The following is a 23154-nucleotide window of genomic DNA, read 5'->3' as shown; positions in this document are numbered from 1 at the left end:
AGCTGTGGACGCTCTGGTAACACCGTGGGTGTACCAGTCAGTGTATGTGTTCCCTCCTCTTCCTCTCATACCAAAAGTACTGAGAATCATAAGAAGGAGAGGAGTAAAGACTATACTCGTGGCTCCGGATTGGCCAAGAAGGACTTGGTACCCGGAAATTCAAGAGATGCTCACGGAAGACCCGTGGCCTCTACCTCTAAGAAAGGACCTGCTCCAGCAGGGACCATGTCTGTTCCAAGACTTACCGCGGCTGCGTTTGACGGCATGGCGGTTGAACGCCGGATCCTGAAGGAAAAAGGCATTCCGGATGAAGTCATCCCTACCCTGATCAAAGCCAGGAAGGATGTAACCATACAACATTATCACCGTATTTGGCGTAAATATGTTGCGTGGTGCGAGGCCAGGAAGGCCCCTACAGAGGAATTTCAACTGGGTCGTTTCCTGCATTTCTTGCAAACAGGACTGTCTATGGGCCTCAAATTAGGGTCCATTAAGGTTCAAATTTCGGCCCTGTCAATATTCTTCCAAAAAGAACTGGCTTCTGTTCCTGAAGTTCAGACGTTTGTCAAGGGAGTACTGCATATACAGCCTCCTTTTGTGCCTCCAGTGGCACCTTGGGATCTCAATGTAGTTTTGGGATTCCTAAAATCACATTGGTTTGAACCACTCACCACTGTGGACTTAAAATATCTCACATGGAAAGTGGTAATGCTGTTAGCCCTGGCTTCAGCCAGGCGTGTCTCAGAATTGGCGGCTTTATCCTATAAAAGCCCTTACCTAATTTTTCATACGGACAGGGCAGAATTGAGGACTCGTCCTCAATTTCTTCCTAAGGTGGTTTCAGCATTTCACTTAAACCAGCCTATTGTGGTGCCTGCGGCTACTAGGGACTTGGAGGATTCCAAGTTGCTGGACGTAGTCAGGGCCCTGAAAATATATGTTTCCAGGACGGCTGGAGTCAGAAAATCTGATTCGCTGTTTATCCTGTATGCACCCAGCAAGCTGGGTGCTCCTGCTTCTAAGCAGACGATTGCTCGTTGGATTTGTAGTACAATTCAGCTTGCACATTCTGTGGCAGGCCTGCCACAGCTAAAATCTGTAAAAGCCCATTCCACACGGAAAGTGGGCTCATCTTGGGCGGCTGCCCGAGGGGTCTCGGCTCTACAACTTTGCCGAGCAGCTACTTGGTCAGGGGCAAACACGTTTGCTAAATTCTACAAATTTGATACCCTGGCTGAGGAGGACCTGGAGTTCTCTCATTCGGTGCTGCAGAGTCATCCGCACTCTCCCGCCCGTTTGGGAGCTTTGGTATAATCCCCATGGTCCTTTCGGAGTCCCCAGCATCCACTAGGACGTTAGAGAAAATAAGAATTTACTTACCGATAATTCTATTTCTCATAGTCCGTAGTGGATGCTGGGCGCCCATCCCAAGTACGGATTGTCTGCATTACTTGTACTTAGTTATTGTTACAAAAATCGGGTTATTGTTGTTGTGAGCCATCTTTTCAGAGGCTCCTTCTGTTATCATGCTGTTAACTGGGTTCAGATCACAAGTTGTACGGTGTGATTGGTGTGGCTGGTATGAGTCTTACCCGGGATTCAAAATCCTTCCTTATTGTGTACGCTCGTCCGGGCACAGTATCCTAACTGAGGCTTGGAGGAGGGTCATAGGGGGAGGAGCCAGTGCACACCAGCTAGTCCTAAAGCTTTTACTTTGTGCCCAGTCTCCTGCGGAGCCGCTATTCCCCATGGTCCTTTCGGAGTCCCCAGCATCCACTACGGACTATGAGAAATAGAATTATCGGTAAGTAAATTCTTATTATTAAACCTGTGTTTTTTAAAAGATAATGGGGGTCATTCTGACCCGTTCGCACGCTGCGGTTCTTTGCAGCAGTGCAAATGGGTCAGAACTGCGTATGCGCGGCGCACACATTGTGCAGGTGCGTTGTTGCCTGGCGACGGCCATCGCCGGGCAGCAACGTCGTGTACGATGAAAGTGGTCGCAGCGGCGACCGCAAGAAGATTGACAGGAGGAAGGCGTTCCGGTGCGTCAACTCACCTTTTCCGGGCGTGGAGATCCGAACGCAGGCATGTCCAGGCGTTTGGAGGGCGGATATCTGTCGTCAAATCCAGGACCTTCATCGCTGGATCCGTTGCACAGGGTAAGTAACTGTAGGGCTACTTTTGTTTTACACAAAACTTTTTCAGCATAGCAGGGCTGCACAAGTGATCGCAGCCCTGCTATGCTAAAATACACTCCCCCATAGGCGGCGACTAGTTGATCGCACGAGCAGGAAAATGTTGCTACGTGCGATCAACTCAGAATGATTCCCAATGTGCGCTATTGCATATTTCTCTGACGTCCTAGTGGATGCTGGGAACTCCGAAAGGACCATGGGGAATAGCGGCTCCGCAGGAGACTGGGCACAACTAAAGAAAGCTTTTAGGTCACCTGGTGTGCACTGGCTCCTCCCACTATGACCCTCCTCCAAGCCTCAGTTAGATTTTGTGCCCGGCCGAGGTTGGATGCACACTAGGGGCTCTCCTGAGCTTCTAGAAAGAAAGTATATAATTAGGTTTTTTATTTTACAGTGAGACCTGCTGGCAACAGGCTCACTGCAGCGAGGGACTAAGGGGAGAAGAAGCGAACCTACCTGCTTGCAGCTAGCTTGGGCTTCTTAGGCTACTGGACACCATTAGCTCCAGAGGGATCGACCGCATGGAACTGGCCTTGGTGTTCGGTCCCGGAGCCGCGCCGCCGTCCCCCTTACAGAGCCAGAAGTAAGAAGAGGTCCGGAAAATCGGCGGCAGAAGACATCAGTCTTCACCAAGGTAGCGCACAGCACTGCAGCTGTGCGCCATTGCTCCTCATACACAATTCACACTCCGGTCACTGAGGGTGCAGGGCGCTAGGGGGGGGCGCCCTGAGCAGCAATAAAAACACCTTGGCTGGCAAAAAATACCACAATATATAGCCCCAGAGGCTATATATGTGATAATTACCCCTGCCAGAATCCATAAAAAAGCGGGAGAATAGTCAGCGAAAAAGGGGCGGAGCTATCTCCTTCAGCACACTGGCGCCATTTCTCCCTCACAGCTCCGCTGGAAGGAAGCTCCCTGGCTCTCCCCTGCAGTCTACACTACAGAAAAGGGTAAAAAAGAGAGGGGGGGCACTAAATTTAGGCGCAGTATATATATATAACAGCAGCTATAGGGGACATAATTCAGTTAGTCCCTGCATTATATAGCGCTCTGGTGTGTGCTGGCATACTCTCACTCTGTCTCCCCAAAGGGCTTTTGTGGGTCCTGTCCTCTGTTAGAGCATTCCCTGTGTGTGTGCGGTGTGTCGGTACGGCTGTGTCGACATGTTTGATGAGGATAATGATGTGGAGGTGGAGCAGATGCCTATAGAAGGGATGTCACCCCCTGCGGGGCAGACACCTGAGTGGATGGACTTATGGAAGGAATTGCGTGCACGTGTCGACTCCTTACACAAAAAATTTGACGACATGCCAAATGCGGGACAGCCGGCTTCTCAGCTCGTGCCTGTCCAGGCGTCTCAAAGGCCATCGGGGGCTCTAAAACGCCCGCTACCTCAGATGGCAGACGCGGATGTCGACACGGATACTGACACCAGTGTCGACGACGATGAGTCTAGTCTAATGTCCACTAAGGCCATTCGTTGCATGATTAAAGCAATGAAAGAGGTGTTACAAATTTCTGATATAAACCCAGGTACCACTAAAAAGAGTATTATGTTTGGGGAGAAAAAACTACCCGTAGTTTTTCCCCCATCAGAAGAATTAAATGAAGTGTGTGAAGAAGCGTGGGCTTTCCCTGATAAAAGATTGGTAATCTCTAAGAAGTTACTAATGGCGTTCCCTTTCCCGCCAGAGGATAGGTCACGTTGGGAGACACCACCTAGGGTGGATAAAGCGCTCATACGTTTGTCTAAAAAGGTGGCACTACCGTCTCCGGATACGGCCGCCCTCAAGGAACCTGCTGATAGAAAGCAGGAGGCGATCCTGAAGTCTGTATATACACACTCAGGCATTATACTTAGACCAGCTATTGCGTCAGCATGGATGTGCAGTGCTGCCGCTGCGTGGTCAGATTCCCTGTCAGAAAATATTGACACCCTAGACAGGGACACTATTCTGCTAACCATAGAGCATATAAAAGACTCAGTCTTATACATGAGAGATGCACAGAGGGAGATCTGCCGGCTGGCATCTAAAATAAGTGCACTGTCCATTTCTGCTAGGAGAGGCTTATGGACTCGCCAGTGGACAGGGGATGCAGATTCAAAAAGGCACATGGAAGTTTTGCCTTATAAGGGTGAGGAGTTATTCGGGGATGGTCTCTCAGACCTAGTTTCCACAGCAACTGCTGGGAAGTCAGCATTTTTACCCCATGTTCCCTCACAGCCTAAAAAGGCGCCGTTTTATCAGGTACAGTCCTTTTGGACTCAGAAAAACAGGCGTGGAAAAGGCGGGTCCTTTCTGTCCAGAGGTAGAGGTAGGGGAAAAAGGCTGCACCAAACAGCAGGTTCCCAGGAGCAAAAGTCCTCCCCCGCTTCTTCCAAGTCCGCCGCATGACGGTGGGGCTCCACAGGCGGAGCCAGGTACGGTGGGGGGCCGCCTCAAAAATTTCAGCGATCAGTGGGCTCGCTCACAGGTGGATCCCTGGATCCTGCAAATAGTATCTCAAGGGTACAAACTGGAATTCGAGGCGTCTCCACCCCACCGGTTCCTAAAATCTGCCTTGCCGACAACTCCCTCAGGCAGGGAGGCTGTGCTAGAGGCAATTCACAAGCTGTATTCCCAGCAGGTGATAGTCAAGGTGCCCCTACTTCAACAAGGACGGGGTTACTATTCCACACTGTTTGTGGTACCGAAACCGGACGGTTCGGTGAGACCCATTTTAAATTTGAAATCCTTGAACACATACATAAAAAAATTCAAGTTCAAGATGGAATCGCTCAGGGCGGTTATTGCAAGCCTGGACGAGGGGGATTACATGGTATCCCTGGACATCAAGGATGCTTACCTGCATGTCCCCATTTACTATCCTCACCAGGAGTACCTCAGATTTGTGGTACAGGATTGCCATTACCAATTCCAGACGCTGCCGTTTGGACTCTCCACGGCACCGAGGGTGTTTACCAAAGTAATGGCGGAAATGATGATACTCCTTCGAAGAAAGGGAGTTTTAATTATCCCGTACTTGGACGATCTCCTGATAAAGGCGAGGTCCAGGGAGCAGTTGTTGGTCGGGGTAGCACTATCTCAGGAGGTGCTACACCAGCACGGTTGGATTCTGAATATTCCAAAATCACAGCTGGTTCCAATGACACGTCTACTGTTCCTGGGTATGATCCTGAACACAGTCCAGAAAAAAGTGTTTCTCCCGGAGGAGAAAGCCAAGGAGCTCTCATCTCTAGTCAGAGACCTCCTGAAACCGAAACAGGTATCGGTGCATCACTGCACGCGGGTCCTGGGAAAGATGGTGGCTTCTTACGAAGCAATTCCTTTCGGCAGGTTCCATGCCAGAATCTTTCAGTGGGACCTGTTGGACCAATGGTCCGGATCGCATCTTCAGATGCATCGCCTAGTAACCCTGTCTCCAAGAACCAGGGTGTCTCTGCTGTGGTGGCTGCAGAGTGCTCATCTTCTAGAGGGCCGCAGATTCGGCATACAGGACTGGGTCCTGGTGACCACGGATGCCAGCCTTCGAGGCTGGGGGGCAGTCACACAGGGAAGAAACTTCCAAGGACTATGGTCGAGTCAGGAGACTTCCCTACACATAAATATTCTGGAACTAAGGGCCATTTACAATGCCCTAAGTCAGGCAAAATCCCTGCTTCTACACCAGCCCGTACTGATCCAGTCAGACAACATCAAGGCAGTCGCCCATGTAAATCGACAGGGCGGCACAAGAAGCAGGATGGAAATGGCAGAAGCCACAAGGATTCTCCGATGGGCGGAAAATCACGTACTAGCACTGTCAGCAGTGTTCATTCCGGGAGTGGACAACTGGGAAGCAGACTCTCAGCAGGCACGACCTCCACCCGGGAGAGTGGGGACTTCATCCAGAAGTCTTCACGCTGATTGTAAATCGAAGGGGAACGGCCACAGGTGGACATGATGGCGTCCCGCCTAAACAAAAAACTAGAGAGATATTGCGCCAGGTCAAGGGACCCTCAGGCGATAGCTGTGGACGCTCTAGTGACACCGTGGGTGTACCAGTCAGTTTATGTGTTCCCTCCTCTGCCTCTCATACCAAGGGTACTGAGAATAATAAGAAAACGAGGAGTAAGAACAATACTCGTGGTTCCGGATTGGCCAAGACGAGCGTGGTACCCGGAACTTCAAGAGATGATCTCAGAGGACCCATGGCCTCTGCCGCTCAGACAGGACCTGCTGCAGCAGGGGCCCTGTCTGTTCCAAGACTTACCGCGGCTGCGTTTGACGGCATGGCGGTTGAACGCCGGATCCTGAAGGAAAAGGGCATTCGGAGGAAGTCATTCCTACGCTGATTAAAGCCAGGAAAGATGCAACTGTAAAGCATTATCACCGCATATGGCGGAAATATGTTGCTTGGTGTGAGGCCAAAAAGGCCCCAACAGAGGAATTTCAACTAGGTCGATTTCTGCATTTCCTACAAGCAGGAGTGACTATGGGCCTGAAATTAGGCTCCATTAAGGTACAGATCTCGGCTCTGTCGATTTTCTTCCAGAAAGAACTAGCTTCACTACCTGAAGTTCAGACGTTTGTGAAAGGAGTGCTGCATATTCAGCCCCCGTTTGTGCCTCCAGTGGCACCTTGGGATCTCAACGTGGTGTTGAGTTTCTTAAAATCACATTGGTTTGAGCCACTTAAAACCGTGGATCTAAAATATCTCACGTGGAAAGTGGTCATGTTATTGGCCTTGGCTTCAGCCAGGCGTGTGTCAGAATTGGCAGCTTTGTCATGTAAAAGCCCTTATCTGATTTTCCATATGGATAGGGCGGAATTGAGGACTCGTCCCCAGTTTCTCCCTAAGGTGGTATCAGCTTTTCACTTGAACCAACCTATTGTGGTGCCTGCGGCTACTAGGGACTTGGAGGATTCCAAGTTGCTGGACGTAGTCAGGGCCTTGAAAATTTATGTTTCCAGGACGGCTGGAGTCAGGAAAACTGACTCGCTATTTATCCTGTATGCACCCAACAAGCTGGGTGCTCCTGCTTCTAAGCAGACTATTGCTCGCTGGATTTGTAGCACAATTCAGCTGGCGCATTCTGCGGCTGGACTGCCGCATCCTAAATCAGTAAAAGCCCATTCCACAAGGAAGGTGGGCTCATCTTGGGCAGCTGCCCGAGGGGTCTCGGCTTTACAACTTTGCCGAGCTGCAACTTGGTCAGGGGCAAACACGTTTGCAAAATTCTACAAATTTGATACCCTGGCTGAGGAGGACCTTGAGTTCTCTCATTCGGTGCTGCAGAGTCATCCGCACTCTCCCGCCTGTTTGGGAGCTTTGGTATAATCCCCATGGTCCTTTCGGAGTTCCCAGCATCCACTAGGACGTCAGAGAAAATAAGATTTTACTCACCGGTAAATCTATTTCTCGTAGTCCGTAGTGGATGCTGGGCGCCCGTCCCAAGTGCGGATTGTCTGCAATACTTGTACATAGTTATTGTTAACTAAAGGGTTATTGTTGAGCCATCTGTTGAGAGGCTCAGTTGTTTTCATACTGTTAAACTGGGTATAGTATCACGAGTTATACGGTGTGATTGGTGTGGCTGGTAAGAGTCTTACCCGGGATTCAAAATCCTTCCTTATTATGTCAGCTCGTCCGGGCACAGTGTCCTAACTGAGGCTTGGAGGAGGGTCATAGTGGGAGGAGCCAGTGCACACCAGGTGACCTAAAAGCTTTCTTTAGTTGTGCCCAGTCTCCTGCGGAGCCGCTATTCCCCATGGTCCTTTCGGAGTTCCCAGCATCCACTACGGACTACGAGAAATAGATTTACCGGTGAGTAAAATCTTATTTTGTCTTGGTGTACCCTTTTATGAGCTATTTGAGCTCTTCCAAATATATGAAAGGGAGACACCATTTATTGCAGGTCCTACTGAAAAAGAATTTAAACACGATCTATTTGAGCCTGTTTGTATTCTTGTGAAAAAACTGAAAAACGGTACTTCATAAAATATATTGTTCACCTATTGGTGTGTAATGGTGGAATTGCTAATTATTGGAGCGCTTGAAATCTATGTATCTTTTTTTTTTTTAACACGATTTGTTAATGTTGGTTCGGTGGGATACGCACTAAGAGACACTGATTTTTAGGTGCACCTTTAAATTGTGTGCAAATTCTCTTAAAAACCTTCCACTATATATTTTCTATTCCCCCATTTGTAACTGCATTAACTAGTTCAGATTTTTATTTACAGTACATACTGGCTTATTGCTATATTTAGTGGTCTCCCCCTATTCCTCCTCCTTCTCTCGCTCATCTCTCCAGTCACCCCCTATTCCACCTCTCTGCCGTCTCCCTCTATTCCTCTCTCTCTCACTCCCATCTCCCTCTATTCCTTCTCCCCCTATTCCTTCTCTCTCCCTTCTCCCCCTATTCCTTCTCTCTCCCTTCTTCCCCTATTCCTCTCTCGCTGTCTGACGTCTCCCCCATTCCTCCTCTCTACCTCTGCTTTGTCTCCCCCCCCATTCCTCCTCTCTCTCTGCCGTCTCCCCCTATTCCTTTTCTCTCTGCAACTCCCCCTATTCCTTTTCTCTCTGCCATCTCCCCCTATTCCTTCTCTCTCTCCCGTCTCCCTCTATTCATTCTCTCTCTTCCTTCTCCCCCTATTCCTTCTCTCTCCCCCGTCTCCCTCTCTCTATTCATTCTCTCTCTTCCTTCTCCCCCTATTCCTCGCTCTCTGCCTGCCATCTCCCTCATTCCTCCTCTCTCCCTTTGCGTTGTCTTCCCCTATTCCTCTCACCCTGTCTGCCGTCTCCCACCTATTCCTCCTTTCTCCCATCTCCCCATATTCATCCTCTCTCTTTCCCATAAATTTATAACAGTTGACAATATATTAGCCTCCAGCTCATCACAAGTTTGATTAGCAGGGAGGCTGCGAGAATTGGCAGGGGCAGCGGCAGTAGCGGGCATTGACTCTGCAGCGGTAGGAGTCATCGGCGATACTCGAAGGACATTATGGCTGCAGTGCCTCACCAGCCACTGACCTCACCGCACGCCACTGGAGAGATTAGATTTGGGTGGGGTGTGTTCAAACTGAAATCTAAACTGCAGTGTAAAAATAAACTAGCAAGTATTTACCCTGCACAGAAACAATATAACCCACTTAAATCTAAATCTCTCTGCACGTTACATCTGCCCCAACTGCAGTGCAACATGGTTTTGCCCAGTTGTGTGCTTTTTTACTTTACTTACAATGTGTGTTACTGCACACAGGTGAAAACTATTTTTGCAAAGAATGTTATAATTATACATGGCATGGTAGTATTTTTTTTAAATGACATATATAACCGCATAATGTGTTCCTGACCAGCTAATCTGCATGCTCAAGCATCATTTATTTCTTGAATAAAATACATCTGTGTGTGATACAATGTGGCTGCAAATAGTACGACTGCAAAAGTATATTCACACTGTGCCAGATTATGCATAGCATTCTCCTTCCCAGCTCTTAACCCTATTATCGTCCAGGGAATTTCTACTCTTCACACAATTATTGGGATGATGATCACTGCAGCGGTAAATGTCATGACGAGAAACATCAGTGAATCAGCTACATTATCAGAACCACAGGCAATTGACTGGTGATGGAGATAGCGTCAGAGAGCACAAAAGAATATCTATGTGACAGCCCTCATCTATACAGTGCAGGCGAAACACAATCAACACTATGCAGGCGAAACACAATCAAGTTCTTGTGGGAAATTGCCAACAATTATCGACACATGTTCATGGTGGGGTATGTAGTCACAATGTTGGCAGTTATGAAGTAAACATTGATGAAACTTAAAACATGTTGAATTTTGCATGGACCGGAGGTGGAAGGTTAGACTTTGGCTGTGGGAGGGGAGGGTTAGGGTTGGGCAATAGAAGGAGGGGTTGGAATAGTGATACTTACCACCAGAAGTGCTGCATTATCTGCTGGAAGTCACCATGACATCACCGCCAGACAAAGAGGACACCGCTGGAACCACCAGATCCACTGTTCCAGGTAAGTCCTCATTCAACAAGCTGAGATTCTTTGCCAACATTCTAGTCATGTTAAGATTTCGACATGATGAATGCCGACATGGTCAATATAGACATGCTAATCATATTGACATTATGACCACGTCAACATTATGCATGTGGACAAACTATAATGCAGATAATGGTCAACAGGGAGCATAGAGTGGTAACTTCTTATCCTTAATCATAAGGAGCAGTGACCTCACACAACAGCCAGGGCTGTCTTTTCGTATGAGTTCAATGAGCAGGTGCCCAAGGGCACAAGGAAATAAGAGCCCTAGGCTGATAGCTGAGGGTCCCCTTTTTCCAGGGGTACCAGATTTTATATTTCTCTGACGTCCTAAGTGGATGCTGGGACTCCGTAAGGACCATGGGGATTAGCGGCTCCGCAGGAGACTGGGCACAACTAAAGAAAGCTTTAGGACTACCTGGTGTGCACTGGCTCCTCCCACTAAGACCCTCCTCCAGACCTCAGTTAGATTCTTGTGCCCGGCTGAGCTGGATGCACACTAGGGGCTCTCCTGAGCTCCTAGAAAGAAAGTATATTTAGGTTTTTTATTTTACAGTGAGACCTGCTGGCAACAGACTCACTGCAGCGAGGGACTAAGGGGAGAAGAAGCGAACCTACCTAACAGGTGGTAGTTTGGGCTTCTTAGGCTACTGGACACCATTAGTTCCAGAGGGATCGACCGCAGGACCCGACCTTGGGTGTTCGTTCCCGGAGCCGCGCCGCCATCCCCCTTACAGAGCCAGAAGCATGAAGAGTCCGGAAAATCGGCGGCAGAAGACTTCGGTCTTCACCAAGGTAGCGCACAGCACTGCAGCTGTGCGCCATTGCTCCTCATGTACACCTCACACTCCGGTCACTGATGGGTGCAGGGCGCTGGGGGGGGCGCCCTGAGGGCAATATAAGATACCTTGGCTGGCAAATCATCACAATATATAGTCCCAGGGCTATATATGTGATAAATTACCCCTGCCAGAATCCATAAAAAAGCGGGAGAAAAGTCAGCCGAAAAAGGGGCGGGGCTTCTCCCTCAGCACACTGGCACCATTTTTTCTTCACAGTGCAGCTGGAAGACAGCTCCCCAGGCTCTCCCCTGTAGTTTTCAGGCTCAAAGGGTTAAAAAGAGAGGGGGGGCACTAAATTTAGGCGCAATATATGTATACAAGCAGCTATTGGGGGAAAAATCACTCAGTTATAGTGTTAATCCCTGCATTATATAGCGCTCGCTCTGGTGTGTGCTGGCATTCTCTCTCTCTGTCTCCCCAAAGGACTTTGTGGGGTCCTGTCCTCAGTCAGAGCATTCCCTGTGTGTGTGCGGTGTGTCGGTACGGCTGTGTCGACATGTTGGATGAGGAAGGTTACGTGGAGGCGGAGCAGAGGCCGATAAATGGGATGTCGCCCCCTGTGGGGCAGACACCAGAGTGGATGGATAGGTGGAAGGTATTAACCGACAATGTCAACTCCTTACATAAAAGGCTGGATGACGTAACAGCTGTGGGATAGCCGGCTTCTCAGCCCGCGCCTGCCCAGGCGTCTCAAAGGCCATCAGGGGCTCAAAAAAAACCGCCCGTTACCTCAGATGGCAGGCACAGATGTCGACACGGAGTCTGACTCCAGTGTCGACGAGGTTGAGACATATACACAATCCACTAGGAACATCCGTTACATGATCTCGGCAATGAAAAATGTGTTACGCATTTCTGACATGAACCCAAGTACCACATAAAAGGGGTTTTATTTTTGGGGAGAAAAAGCAGCCAGTGTTTTGTTCCCCCATCAGATGAATGAATGAAGTGTGTAAAGAAGCGTGGGTTCCCCCGATAAGAAACTGGTAATTTCTAAAAAGTTACTGATGGCGTACCCTTTCCCGCCAGAGGATAGGTCAAGTTGGGAGATATCCCTTAGGGTGGATAAGGCGCTCACACTTTGTCAAAAAAGGTGGCACTGCCGTCTTAGGATACGGCCACCTTGAAGGAGCCTGCTGATAAAAAGCAGGAGGCTATCCTGAAGTCTGTATATACACACTCAGGTTATATACTGAGACCTGCAATTGCTTCAGCATAAATAGTGCTGCTGCAGCGTGGTCTGAGACCCTGTCAGATAATATTAATACTAAGACATGGATAATATTTTGCTAACATAGAGCATATTAAAGACGTTGTCTTATATATAAAGGATGCACAGAGGGATATTTGCCGGCTGGCATCCAGAATTAATGCAATGTCCATTCTGCCAGGAGGGTATTAGGAACCCGGCAGTGGACAGGTGATGCTGCCTGTAAAAGGCACATGGAGATTCTGCCTTATAAGGGTGAAGAATTGTTTGGGGATGGTCTCTGGGACCTCGTATCCACAGCAACAGCTGGGAAGAATTTTTTTAACCTCAGGTTTCCTCACAGACTAAGAAAGCACCGTATTTTCAGGTACAGTCCTTCCGGCTTCAGAAAAGCAAGCGTGTCAAAGGCGCTTCCTTTCTGCACAGAGACAAGGGAAGAAGGAAAAAGCTGCACCAGCAGCCAGTTCCCAGGATCAAAAATCTTCCCCCGCTTCCTCTGAGTCCACCGCATGACGCTGGGGCTCCACAGGTGGAGACAGGTGCGGTAGGGGCGCGTCTCGGGAACTTCAGGGATCAGTGGGCTTGCCCACAGGTGGATCCCTAGGTTCTGCAAATAGTATCACAGGGATACAGGCTGCAGTTCGAGGCGACTCCCCCTCGCCGTTACCTCACATCAGCCTTGCCTGCTGCCCTCGGAGAAAGGTAGTACTGGCGGCAATTCACAAGATGTACTTCCAGCAGGTGAAATCAAGGTACCCCTCTTTCAACAAGGCCGGGGTTACTATTCCAAAATGTTGTGGTACCGAAACCAGACGGTTCGGTGAGACCCATTCTAAAATTGAAAGCCTTGAACACTTATATACGAAGGTTCAAGTTCAAAATGGAATCGCTCAGGGCGATTATTGCAAGCCTGGAGAATTTCATGGTATCACTGGACATCAAGGATGCTTACCTGCATGTCCCTATTTACCCTCTTCACCAGGAGTACCTCAAAATTGTGGTACAGGATTGTCATTACCAATTCCAGACGTTGCCGTTGGTCTGTCCCTGGCACCGAGGTATTTACCAAGGTAATGGCCGAAATAATTATCCCGTACTTGGACGATCTCCTTATAAAGGCGAGGTCCAGGGAGCAGTTGTTCGTCGGAGTAGCACTATCTCGGGAAGTGCTACAACAGCACGGCTGGATTCTGAATATTCCAAAGTCGCGGCTGGTTCCTACGACGCGTCTACTGTTCCTGGGTATGGTTCTGGACACAGAACAGGATAAAAAGGGTTTCTCCCGGAGGAGAAGTCCAAGGAGTTGTTGTCTCTAGACAGAGACCTCCTAATACGTATACAGGTGTCGGTGCATCAATGCACGCGAGCCCTGGGAAAGATGGTAGCTTCTTACGAAGAAATTCCATTCGCCAGGTCCCATGCAAGGATTTTCCAGTGGGATCTGTTGGACAAGTGGTCCGGGTCGCATCTTCAGATGCATCGGCGGATAACCCTGTCTCCAAGGGCCAGGGTGTCGCTGTTGTGGTGGCTGCAGAGTGCTCATCTTCTAGGGGGCCGCAGATTCGGCATACAGGACTGGGTCCTGGTGACCACGGATGCCAGCCTTCGAGGCTGGGGGGCAGTCACACAGGGAAGAAACTTCCAAGGCTATGGAAAAGTCAGGAGACTTCCCTACACATAAATATTCTGGAACTAAGGGCCATTTACAATGCCCTAAGTCAGGCTAGACCCCTGCTTCAACACCGGCCGGTGCTGATCCAGTCAGACAACATCACGGCGGTCGCTCATGTAAACAGACAGGGCGGCACAAGAAGCAGGATGGCGATGGCAGAAGCCACAAGGATTCTCCGATGGGCGGAAAATCATGTGTTAGCACTGTCAGCAGCGTTCATTCCCGGAGTGAACAACTGAGAAGCAGACTTTCTCAGAAGACACGACCTCCACCCGGGAGAGTGGGGACTTCATCCAGAAGTCTTCCAAATGATTGTACACCGTTGGGAAAGGCCACAGGTGGACATGATGGCGTCCCGCCTCAACTAAAAGTTACAAAGATATTGCGCCAGGTCAAGGACCCTCAGGCGATAGCTGTGGACGCTCTGGTAACACCGTGGGTGTACCAGTCGGTGTATGTGTTCCCTTCTCTGCCTCTCTTACCCAGGGTAATGAGAATAATAAGAAGGAGAGGAGTAAGAACTATACTCATTGTTCCGGGTTGGCCAAGAAGAGCTTGGTAACCAGAACTCCAAGAACTGATCTCAGAGGACCCATGGCCTCTGCCGCTCAGACAGGACCTGCTGCAGCAGGGGGCCTGTCTGTTCCAAGACGTACCGCGGCTGCGTTGACGGCATGGCGGTTGAACGCCGGATCATGAAGGAAAAGGGAATTCCGGAGGAAATCCCTACGCTATTTAAAGCTAGGAAAGAAGTGAACGCAAACCATTATCACCGCATATGGCGGAAATATGTTGCGTACTGTGAGGCCAGGAAGGCCCCAAAGGAGAAATTTCAGTTAGGTCGATTTCTGCACTTCCTACAGTCAGAGGTGACTATGGGCTTAAAATTGGGTTCCATTAAGGTCCAAATTTCGGCTCTATCGATTTTCTTCCAAAATTGAACTGGCTTCACTGCCTGAAGTTCAGACTTTTGTTAATGGAGTGCTGCATAGTCAGCCCCCGTTTGTGCCTCCAGTGGCACCGTGGGATCTCAACGTGGTGTTGGATTTCCTGAAGTCACATTGGGTTGAGCCACTTAAATCCGTGGAGCTATAATACCTCACGTGGAAAGTGGTCATTCTGTGGGCCTTGGCGTCGGCCAGGCGTGTATCAGAATTGGCGGCTTTGTCATACAAAAGCCTTATCTGTATTTTATATGGATAAGGCGGAATTGAGGACTCGTTCCCAATTCCTTCCTAAGGTGGTATCAGTTTTCATGTGAACCAACCTATTGTGGTGCCTGCAGCTACTTGGGACTTGGAGGATTCCAAGTTACTGGACGTAGTCAGGGCCCTGAAAAGTATATGTTTCCAGGACAGCTGGAGTCAGGAAAACTGACTCGCTATTTATCCTGTATGCACCCAACAAGCTGGGTACTCCTGCTTCTAAGCAGACAATTGCTCGCTGGATCTGTAGCACGATTCAACTTGCACATTCTGCGGCTGGACTGCCGCACCCTAAATCTGTAAAAGCCCATTCCACGAGGAAAGTGGGCTCTTCTTGGGCGGCTGCCCGAGGGGTCTCGGCTTTACAACTTTGCCGTCTTTACTTGGTCGGGTTAAAACATTTTTGTAAGAGTCTACAAGTTTGATACCCTGGCTGAGGAGGACCTAGAGTTTGCTCATTCGGTGCTGCAGAGTCATCCGCACTCTCCCGCCCGTTTGGGAGCTTTGGTATAATCCCCATGGTCCTTACGGAGTCCCAGCATCCACTTAGGACGTCAGAGAAAATAAGATTTTACTCACCGGTAAATCTATTTCTCGTAGTCCGTAGTGGATGCTGGGCGCCCATCCCAAGTGCGGATTGTCTGCAATACTTGTTTATAGTTATTGCCTAACTAAAGGGTTATTGTTGAGCCATCTGTTGAGAGGCACAGTTATATTTCATACTGTTAACTGGGTATAGTATCACGAGTTATACGGTGTGATTGGTGTGGCTGGTATGAGTCTTACCCGGGATTCAAAATCCTTCCTTATTGTGTCAGCTCTTCCGGGCACAGTATCCTAACTGAGGTCTGGAGGAGGGTCTTAGTGGGAGGAGCCAGTGCACACCAGGTAGTCCTAAAGCTTTCTTTAGTTGTGCCCAGTCTCCTGCGGAGCCGCTAATCCCCATGGTCCTTACGGAGTCCCAGCATCCACTACGGACTACGAGAAATAGATTTACCGGTGAGTAAAATCTTATTTTTTTTATTTTTAAATCGGCCCTGGGGAACTGGAGATATCCGATTTCAAAAGCAGTGATCCCCATCAGAGTCTGTTAATTGCTCTTCCCAGCCAGATATCTCGGGTTCTATCTGACTTCGTTTTTCTGATGTTATACTCCAAAAGCTGGGACTCTCCCCTTTCGGTGGACACTGGCAGCTTGTCTCTACTATGCCCAGAACCAAAGATATCAGCCTTCCAGCAGCCGGTCCCTGCTCCAGCTCCACACGCCTGGTATGCAGTTTTATATTTTTGTCGGTGGATTGCTCTTTCTCCTGAACTCTGATCCAAGTCCCCAGTATCTCCTGAAAGGGGAGACTAGCTTTTTTATCCCAGTGAAAGATAATGAATCTATTTCCAGGAACTGGAGATATCTGCATTCAAGCAAGCTGCACTCCCACCAAAAAATTACAAATATTAAGCCCACTTCCCTATCCACCCCTCCCCTGCGTATTAAACACCCCATACCACCCTGGAAGTCATGCACCGGGGCCCCGTCATTCAGCCCAATGGCTCCTACAGTTCAGTGTTCTCCCTTCCGCTCCATCTCCCAACATCTGTGCAGTAAAGGAGTAATTAGCAGAAATTACTGCTCCAGGTCCTACATGCTGAGCAGAAGATAGAACACCCCCTACCGCCAGTGGGACACTGATAGCACCCCCCACCCCTACTGCTGGAGAATGGGTAGGGGCCCCAGTGCATTACTTTGCCCAGGGGCTTACACTGCTGTTAAGACGGCCCTGAGAACAGCTGGTCATCCATTTGCTCAACGGTTACTGATCATATTCATTCAAAACAGCCAGAAAGCCTTTGCTTCAAAGGCAAATCATTTACCTCAAGTGGCAGCCTGTCAGACACAGCCAATGCAGCCAACCATCATATTACTTTACAATACAACCTGATGACCATCCTATTACCTCATGAAAGAACTTGTTGGTTATTGCCAACTATCATTATAATATTTGGTAGACTCAATCACCATTACTTTGCCATTATGGAATTGTTCAATTTTTAAACATCTCTTTACTGAAAATTCAGTCATAAAAGTAACGATACTTTCCAAAATAACCATCCACACTGCTGATAGGGTGGTAAATGGGGAAGGGTGGTGAAGGAGGAGCTAAGGATCCAAAAAGACCAGTCTATTCACTTGCTATGTAAATGTACCGAAACCTGTAGCAACGTAACATAAGATACACCAAGACCTAACTGACAGCCTATGGGGTATATGCAATTACCGGCGAATCGCGGCAATTTTTCGCCCGTTTTTTAATTCGACACAATTCGACCGGCGAATTTCGGCAAGTTGGTGCCGGAATTCAACATATTCAATAAAAAACGGATTCGACAGTCCCGCTGTCGAAAAACGGGCGATTTGACGGATTTTGATCAGATTTTGAAAAAACGGGAAAAAACCCGAAAAAAAATTGCGTGGGGTCCCCCATCAAAAGCATAACCAGCCTCGGGATCTTCGAGCCGGTCCTGGTTCTAAAAATCCGGGGAAAAAACTGACAGGGGATCCCCTGTATTTTTAAAACCAGCACCGGGCTCTGCGCCTGGTGCTGGTGCAAAAAATACGGGGGACAAAAAGAGTAGGGGTCCCCCGTATTTTTTACACCAGCATCGGGCTCCACTAGCTGGACAGATAATGCCACAGCCGGGGGTCACTTTTATACAGCGCCCTGCGGCCGTGGCATTAAATATCCAACTAGTCACCCCTGGCCGGGGTACCCTGGGGGAGTGGGGACCCCTTCAATCAAGGGGTCCCCCCCCAGCAGTCACGGGGAGGTCTCTGCATTCGGGGAAAGGGGTCCCATGTGTAAATAAAGTTTTACTGTCACGGTGTGCGTGTCCTGTTTTTATTTGGGTATTTTTTTTTCCAGTAGAACTACAGGTACCATACCAGCGGGCCCGTTTTTCTCCCGCGTGCTGGTACTTGTGGTTCTCCAAGTACCAGCTTGCGGGGAGGCTTGCTGGGACTTGTAGTACTACTGGAAAAAAACAATATTCTTTCAATTTTCTCAAAGCGATCAGCCCCCCATCCGCAGCCCTTGGATGGGGGGGGGACAGCCTCGGGCTTCACCCCTGGCCCTTGGGTGGCTGGGGGGGGACCCCTTGATTGAAGGGGTCCCCACTCCCCCAGGGTACCCCGGCCAGGGGTGACTAGTTGGCTATTTAATGCCACGGCCGCAGGGCGCTGTGTAAAAGTGACCCCCGGCTGTGGCATTATCTGTCCAGCTAGTGGAGCCTGATGCAGGTGTAAAAAATACGGGGGACCCCTACTCTTTTTGTCCCCCGTATTTTTTGCACCAGTACCAGGCGCAGAGCCCGGTGCTGGTTTTAAAAATACGGGGGATCCCCTGTCAGTTTTCCCCCCGGATTTTTAGAACCAGGACCGGCTCGAAGAGCCCGAGGCTGGTTATGCTTTGGAGGGGGGACCCCACGCAAATTTTTTTCGGGTTTTTAACATTCCATTTAAAAAAAAAATATATATATATATATATATATATATATATATAATGCAAAGAAATAGCTGCGCATCCACATCCACCTTGAATAAAGTATCAGTCAATAGCAGTCTGTGTCCGTAAAACTCTCAGTTTCTGTAAGATGTATCCTGCCGCTTCCTCCTTTTTTGGGGCCGGAACCACCGGATCCAATATGCATAAAAATAGAAGAAGAATGGAGTGCGCAGGTATGAGTAAAATATTAAAAATTCATTTATTCAATAATAATGCTCACATACATCTTAGCTTTAGACGATCAGCACAAACAGCTGTAGATTTCCTCGGGTGTCTCCTTGCAATAACTCCGGACGGCACACCACACACCGCGGTCAAATACTGCTCGTCCGACACACCGGGACCAGACTCTTAGACGTCTCACACCCCCTGACGAAGTCCGTAGACGAAACGCGTTGGGCGTGGCTTGTGGAGCGTTAGACGTGAGGAAATCTACAGCTGTTTGTGCTGATCGTCTAAAGCTAAGATGTATGTGAGCATTATTATTGAATAAATGAATTTTTAATATTTTACTCATACCTGCGCACTCCATTCTTCTTCTATATATATATATATATATATATATATATATATTTTTTTTTTAAAAATATATAAATAATACTTGTGCCTCCAAAATAGACAAACCAAGTACCTAATCCCTTCTAATATAAATAGATATGCTATTACCAATAAAAAAAACACAAAAAAAAACATGTTTTTAAATTTTTTTATTAGATTCCGCCAGCAAAGTGTGGCGGATTGAAAACGACGAATTTACTGTCTAAAAGCACTGTTGTCGAAATTTCCAAACTTCAATTGAATATACTTTTGTTGAATTGCCGCATTTGTACCATTGCAGAAATGTCGAATTTGATAAATGTCGAATTTCAAAAAGTCGAATTTGGAAAGTCCGTTTTTTTGACGAAAAGTACTGAATTGCATTGTCGAATTTTTTTTTTTTTTGTCGAAAAGGTCCCGTTTTTCGACATTTTCGGGAATTCGACCGCAATTGCATATACCCCTATGTGTGCTACAGTATATGCACCCGACTTACTGTAAATATATTATTACTGTAAATACTGCTTGTACAGAAAAAGCGTATTCCGTCATAGGTCAGGTGACTGGTGATATTGTGCGGTATAACGGACAGCATTAATTACATCACTCCTGACAATCACATTAATTAGGGACTGCTAGGGGATCTTTCTGCTTACTTACACCTGTCACTGCAGCGAGACTCAACACTACCTGAGAATTAATATTATCCACCACTTAGCAGGGATAGAAACGGAAACAAATCACCCCAGAGAAATTTAAATTGATGAACAAATTAACAAAGGAAATGTCAGTCTTGTGTGCCAACAAAGGTCTCTGGTTCACTGTGCTGGCAGACCTGAGACATTAGTGATCCGCTTATTCTTTCCCTGTTACTAAGACAACCTGTCTCGTGATGGCACCAACTGCAAACATCAATGACAAGTAACCCATTCTTTACTCTAATATGCTAAACCTATCAGACCAGCGGTGGCCAACCTGCGGCCCTCAAACCGGCGTCAGCAGCGCAATGCACCAATGTGGTTCATTTATCCCCTCCCATGTGTTATAAAGGTAGCAGCCGTGAAAGCCAGCGATACACGGCATGCAGCCGCCTCCCATTCATTGCTATTGAACGCCTGCGACTATTGTCTCTTTTAAGAGGCTTTTGGGGGATACACTAATACCCCCCTGACATACAGAACATACAGAGCTCATTACAATTAAGAAGACAGTGACACATGAAGGACTGCAGTGACAAAATGAGGAGCTGCTGTAATGGCACGGGGTGAAGGGGGCGGGAGTGACACATAAGCAGGTGCTGGTATGACAAATGAGGGTGGGCTGAAGTTTATTATGTGAATTTGGCTTTCTCAATGTATTTTATGTGTTAAGTGGCTGTTTCAATGTATTTAATGTATTTTATACCAGGGACGTGGCCTAGGAGACACAAAGCCAAACCCCATTTTTGCGCGTGCACCTTTGGCATGCGCATGATGTTGGCTATTGGACGTACCTATACATCATTTTTGTCTCTTTGTCTCTGACTGGTTGGACTCCCCTGTATTAGACAGTACAGTACATAGGAGGAATTCACTTCTCTAGTGACCTAACTCAATAACTGTAGCTAATCTATTTCTCTCACTTAGGCCCAGATTTATCAAGCCTTGGAGAGTGATAAATAGCAGTGATAAGTACCCACTAACCAGCTCATAACTGTCATTTTTCAAACACAGTGTGTAACATGGCAGTTAGGAGCTGATTGGCTGGTACTTTATCACCATGCAATTTATCACTCTCTAAGGCTTGATAAATCTGGGTACAAATTTCACTCTAGGGCCGGTCACCATAGATACACAGATTCAGACTCACGTGGCTTTAAGTTAGTGGAATTGTGTAACCCCAGCCGCGTTGCCACTATGATAATATTATAATTGGGTTGCCAGCTCCTATACACCATCCTCGGAAATGTAGGAGTACAGTGTTCTATGCCTCCTTTGTCACATCACTACCTAGACTATAAACACTACAATTTTTGAAAGGAAACCGTTAAAATGGGCTCCATAATATGCTTCAATAAAGGCTTCTCCATCTGTAAAGATGCAATATATGTAGTGTTCTAATAGAACACAAAATGGTTACAAAAATGTTTGAGTCCCTATGCAACCATGAGCTAAGAATAACTGTACATGACTGGCTACAAAGTTGCAATTTGGTTCCCAGACAGTATATCAGGTATATGCTATTCTCATACAGCCAGAGTGGCTCCAATAACTCTGACCATTTTCCATAACAAACCATTTTTAGTTAGACATAGATTATATACAACACACCAGCAGATGGCGCTAGACATTTGCAGAAATAACTCCCTTTGAACATTTTAAACAATAGTTTGATTGTTCTGTGCTCAGAAAACATACCTGCTTTTCTTGCACTAGTATCTCCTGGAAGAGTTTGATTTTAGTCTTTCTTTCATTTTCGGCCTTATCCAGCTCAATGGAGAGATTATGCCTTAGCTCATGCTTGAGGCTTTCACACTCTCCTAAAGACAAGTTCGTCATTTCCGGGAGGGTCTGAAGAAATAGCTTTTTCACCAACTTCTCAAATGTCTGCGAGGCTCCTGTGTATAAGTCCTTGGAAAAATGAAACGCACACGTGTTACCAAGATTGCCACGGCTTTTATACAATCACAACTCATACTTTGTATAACTGCATAAACGTACTGTATGCTATAACCGTAACAGCTACTAGCATAGTATATCAGGGATGCAAGAGATGGTTTCATTTCAATTAACCCTCCACCTGGGTCACTGCAGCTTTTACTGATACAAGGAGGTTCTCCTCCCCTCTGCGCCGAGTAAGTTCCTCCAAGATAGTTTTCAGCTTTATACACTTGTAACTTCCTCTTGGGTATGGATCGCAGGGTTGACAGTCATTAAGTCGACCACTATTGGTCGACAAGGCAAAGGTCGACATGATGAAAAGGTTGCTGTGTGAAATGTCGACATGAGGAAAAGGTTGACATGTGAAAGGTCGATGCTGGAAAATGAAGACACTGGAAAAGGTCAACATGACAAATGGTCAACACAAAAAGGTCAACAGAACCATTTTTTAAGAGTACAGGGAACCCCAATTAATGTACCGTTTTGCTCGCCATGGTTCGGGGAAGGTGCCCCAACTGCACTCGGCACAGGTTACTATTCCCGATCGTAATCCACGTGGATGGTAAAGTTGAAAAAAATCCCCCAAAAGCTGTCAAGCATGTTTGTGTGTTGACCTTTTGTACCTGTCAACCATAAGCACTGTCGACCTTTTACATGTTGACCTAATGACCATGTCGACATTTTGTCTATGTGACCTAATGCATGTCGACCATTAAAGGTCAACCTATTGACTGTCGACCTAATTAAGGTTGACCTGTCATCTGGATACCCTTCATCTTATCCCCACAAGATTTTGTACTCCCTTGATACGGTGGGAATACAGAACAAATGTCCTTAGTATATCAGAGAGGCTGGTAACCTGTTGGCAGGACTGTTTCTTGGGCCGGGCGCGCCGTGGAATCACACGGGGTGCCGCGGACACTGTTGTCAGCAGTATTCTATGCAGTCTAGCCAACCGCATAGAATACGGATAAAATGTCCTACACAAAATGGCCGCTGCCATAGAGGAGACAGATGCTAGAGGTCCTACTGGACCTCTAGCATCTGTCAGGGACGAGGACGCCGAAGTTCAGAGAGCCGCATACACCTGTCTGGGAACCGCCAGGAGATGCTGCCAAACGGGAGGCGGCCCGCAACGTGAAACCCCTTGACAACGATCAAAAATGTATCAATTTTGGGCAGGCCAGGGCATAACTGGGGCAAAATAAGTTACGCTGGGCAGTGCTGTGTAGGGCATAATAA

The 23154-nt window shown here is 47.7% G+C and overlaps 1 protein-coding gene across 2 annotated transcripts in view; it reads right to left on the bottom strand.

Annotated features, from left to right (window-relative positions):
* The window catches only part of EVC (EvC ciliary complex subunit 1), a 181743-nt gene that overhangs the window by 59165 nt on the left and 99424 nt on the right, over positions 1-23154 (bottom strand). For both annotated transcript variants that reach the window (XM_063923425.1, XM_063923416.1), the window contains exon 12: positions 21670-21882. In XM_063923425.1, coding sequence (XP_063779495.1) covers positions 21670-21882 — 213 coding nt within the window. The remainder of the gene's footprint in view (positions 1-21669; positions 21883-23154) is intronic.

Source organism: Pseudophryne corroboree, chromosome 1 (assembly GCF_028390025.1).
Source record: "Pseudophryne corroboree isolate aPseCor3 chromosome 1, aPseCor3.hap2, whole genome shotgun sequence".
NCBI lineage: Eukaryota > Metazoa > Chordata > Amphibia > Anura > Myobatrachidae > Pseudophryne > Pseudophryne corroboree.
This window is presented reverse-complemented; position numbering and strand designations above follow the sequence as displayed.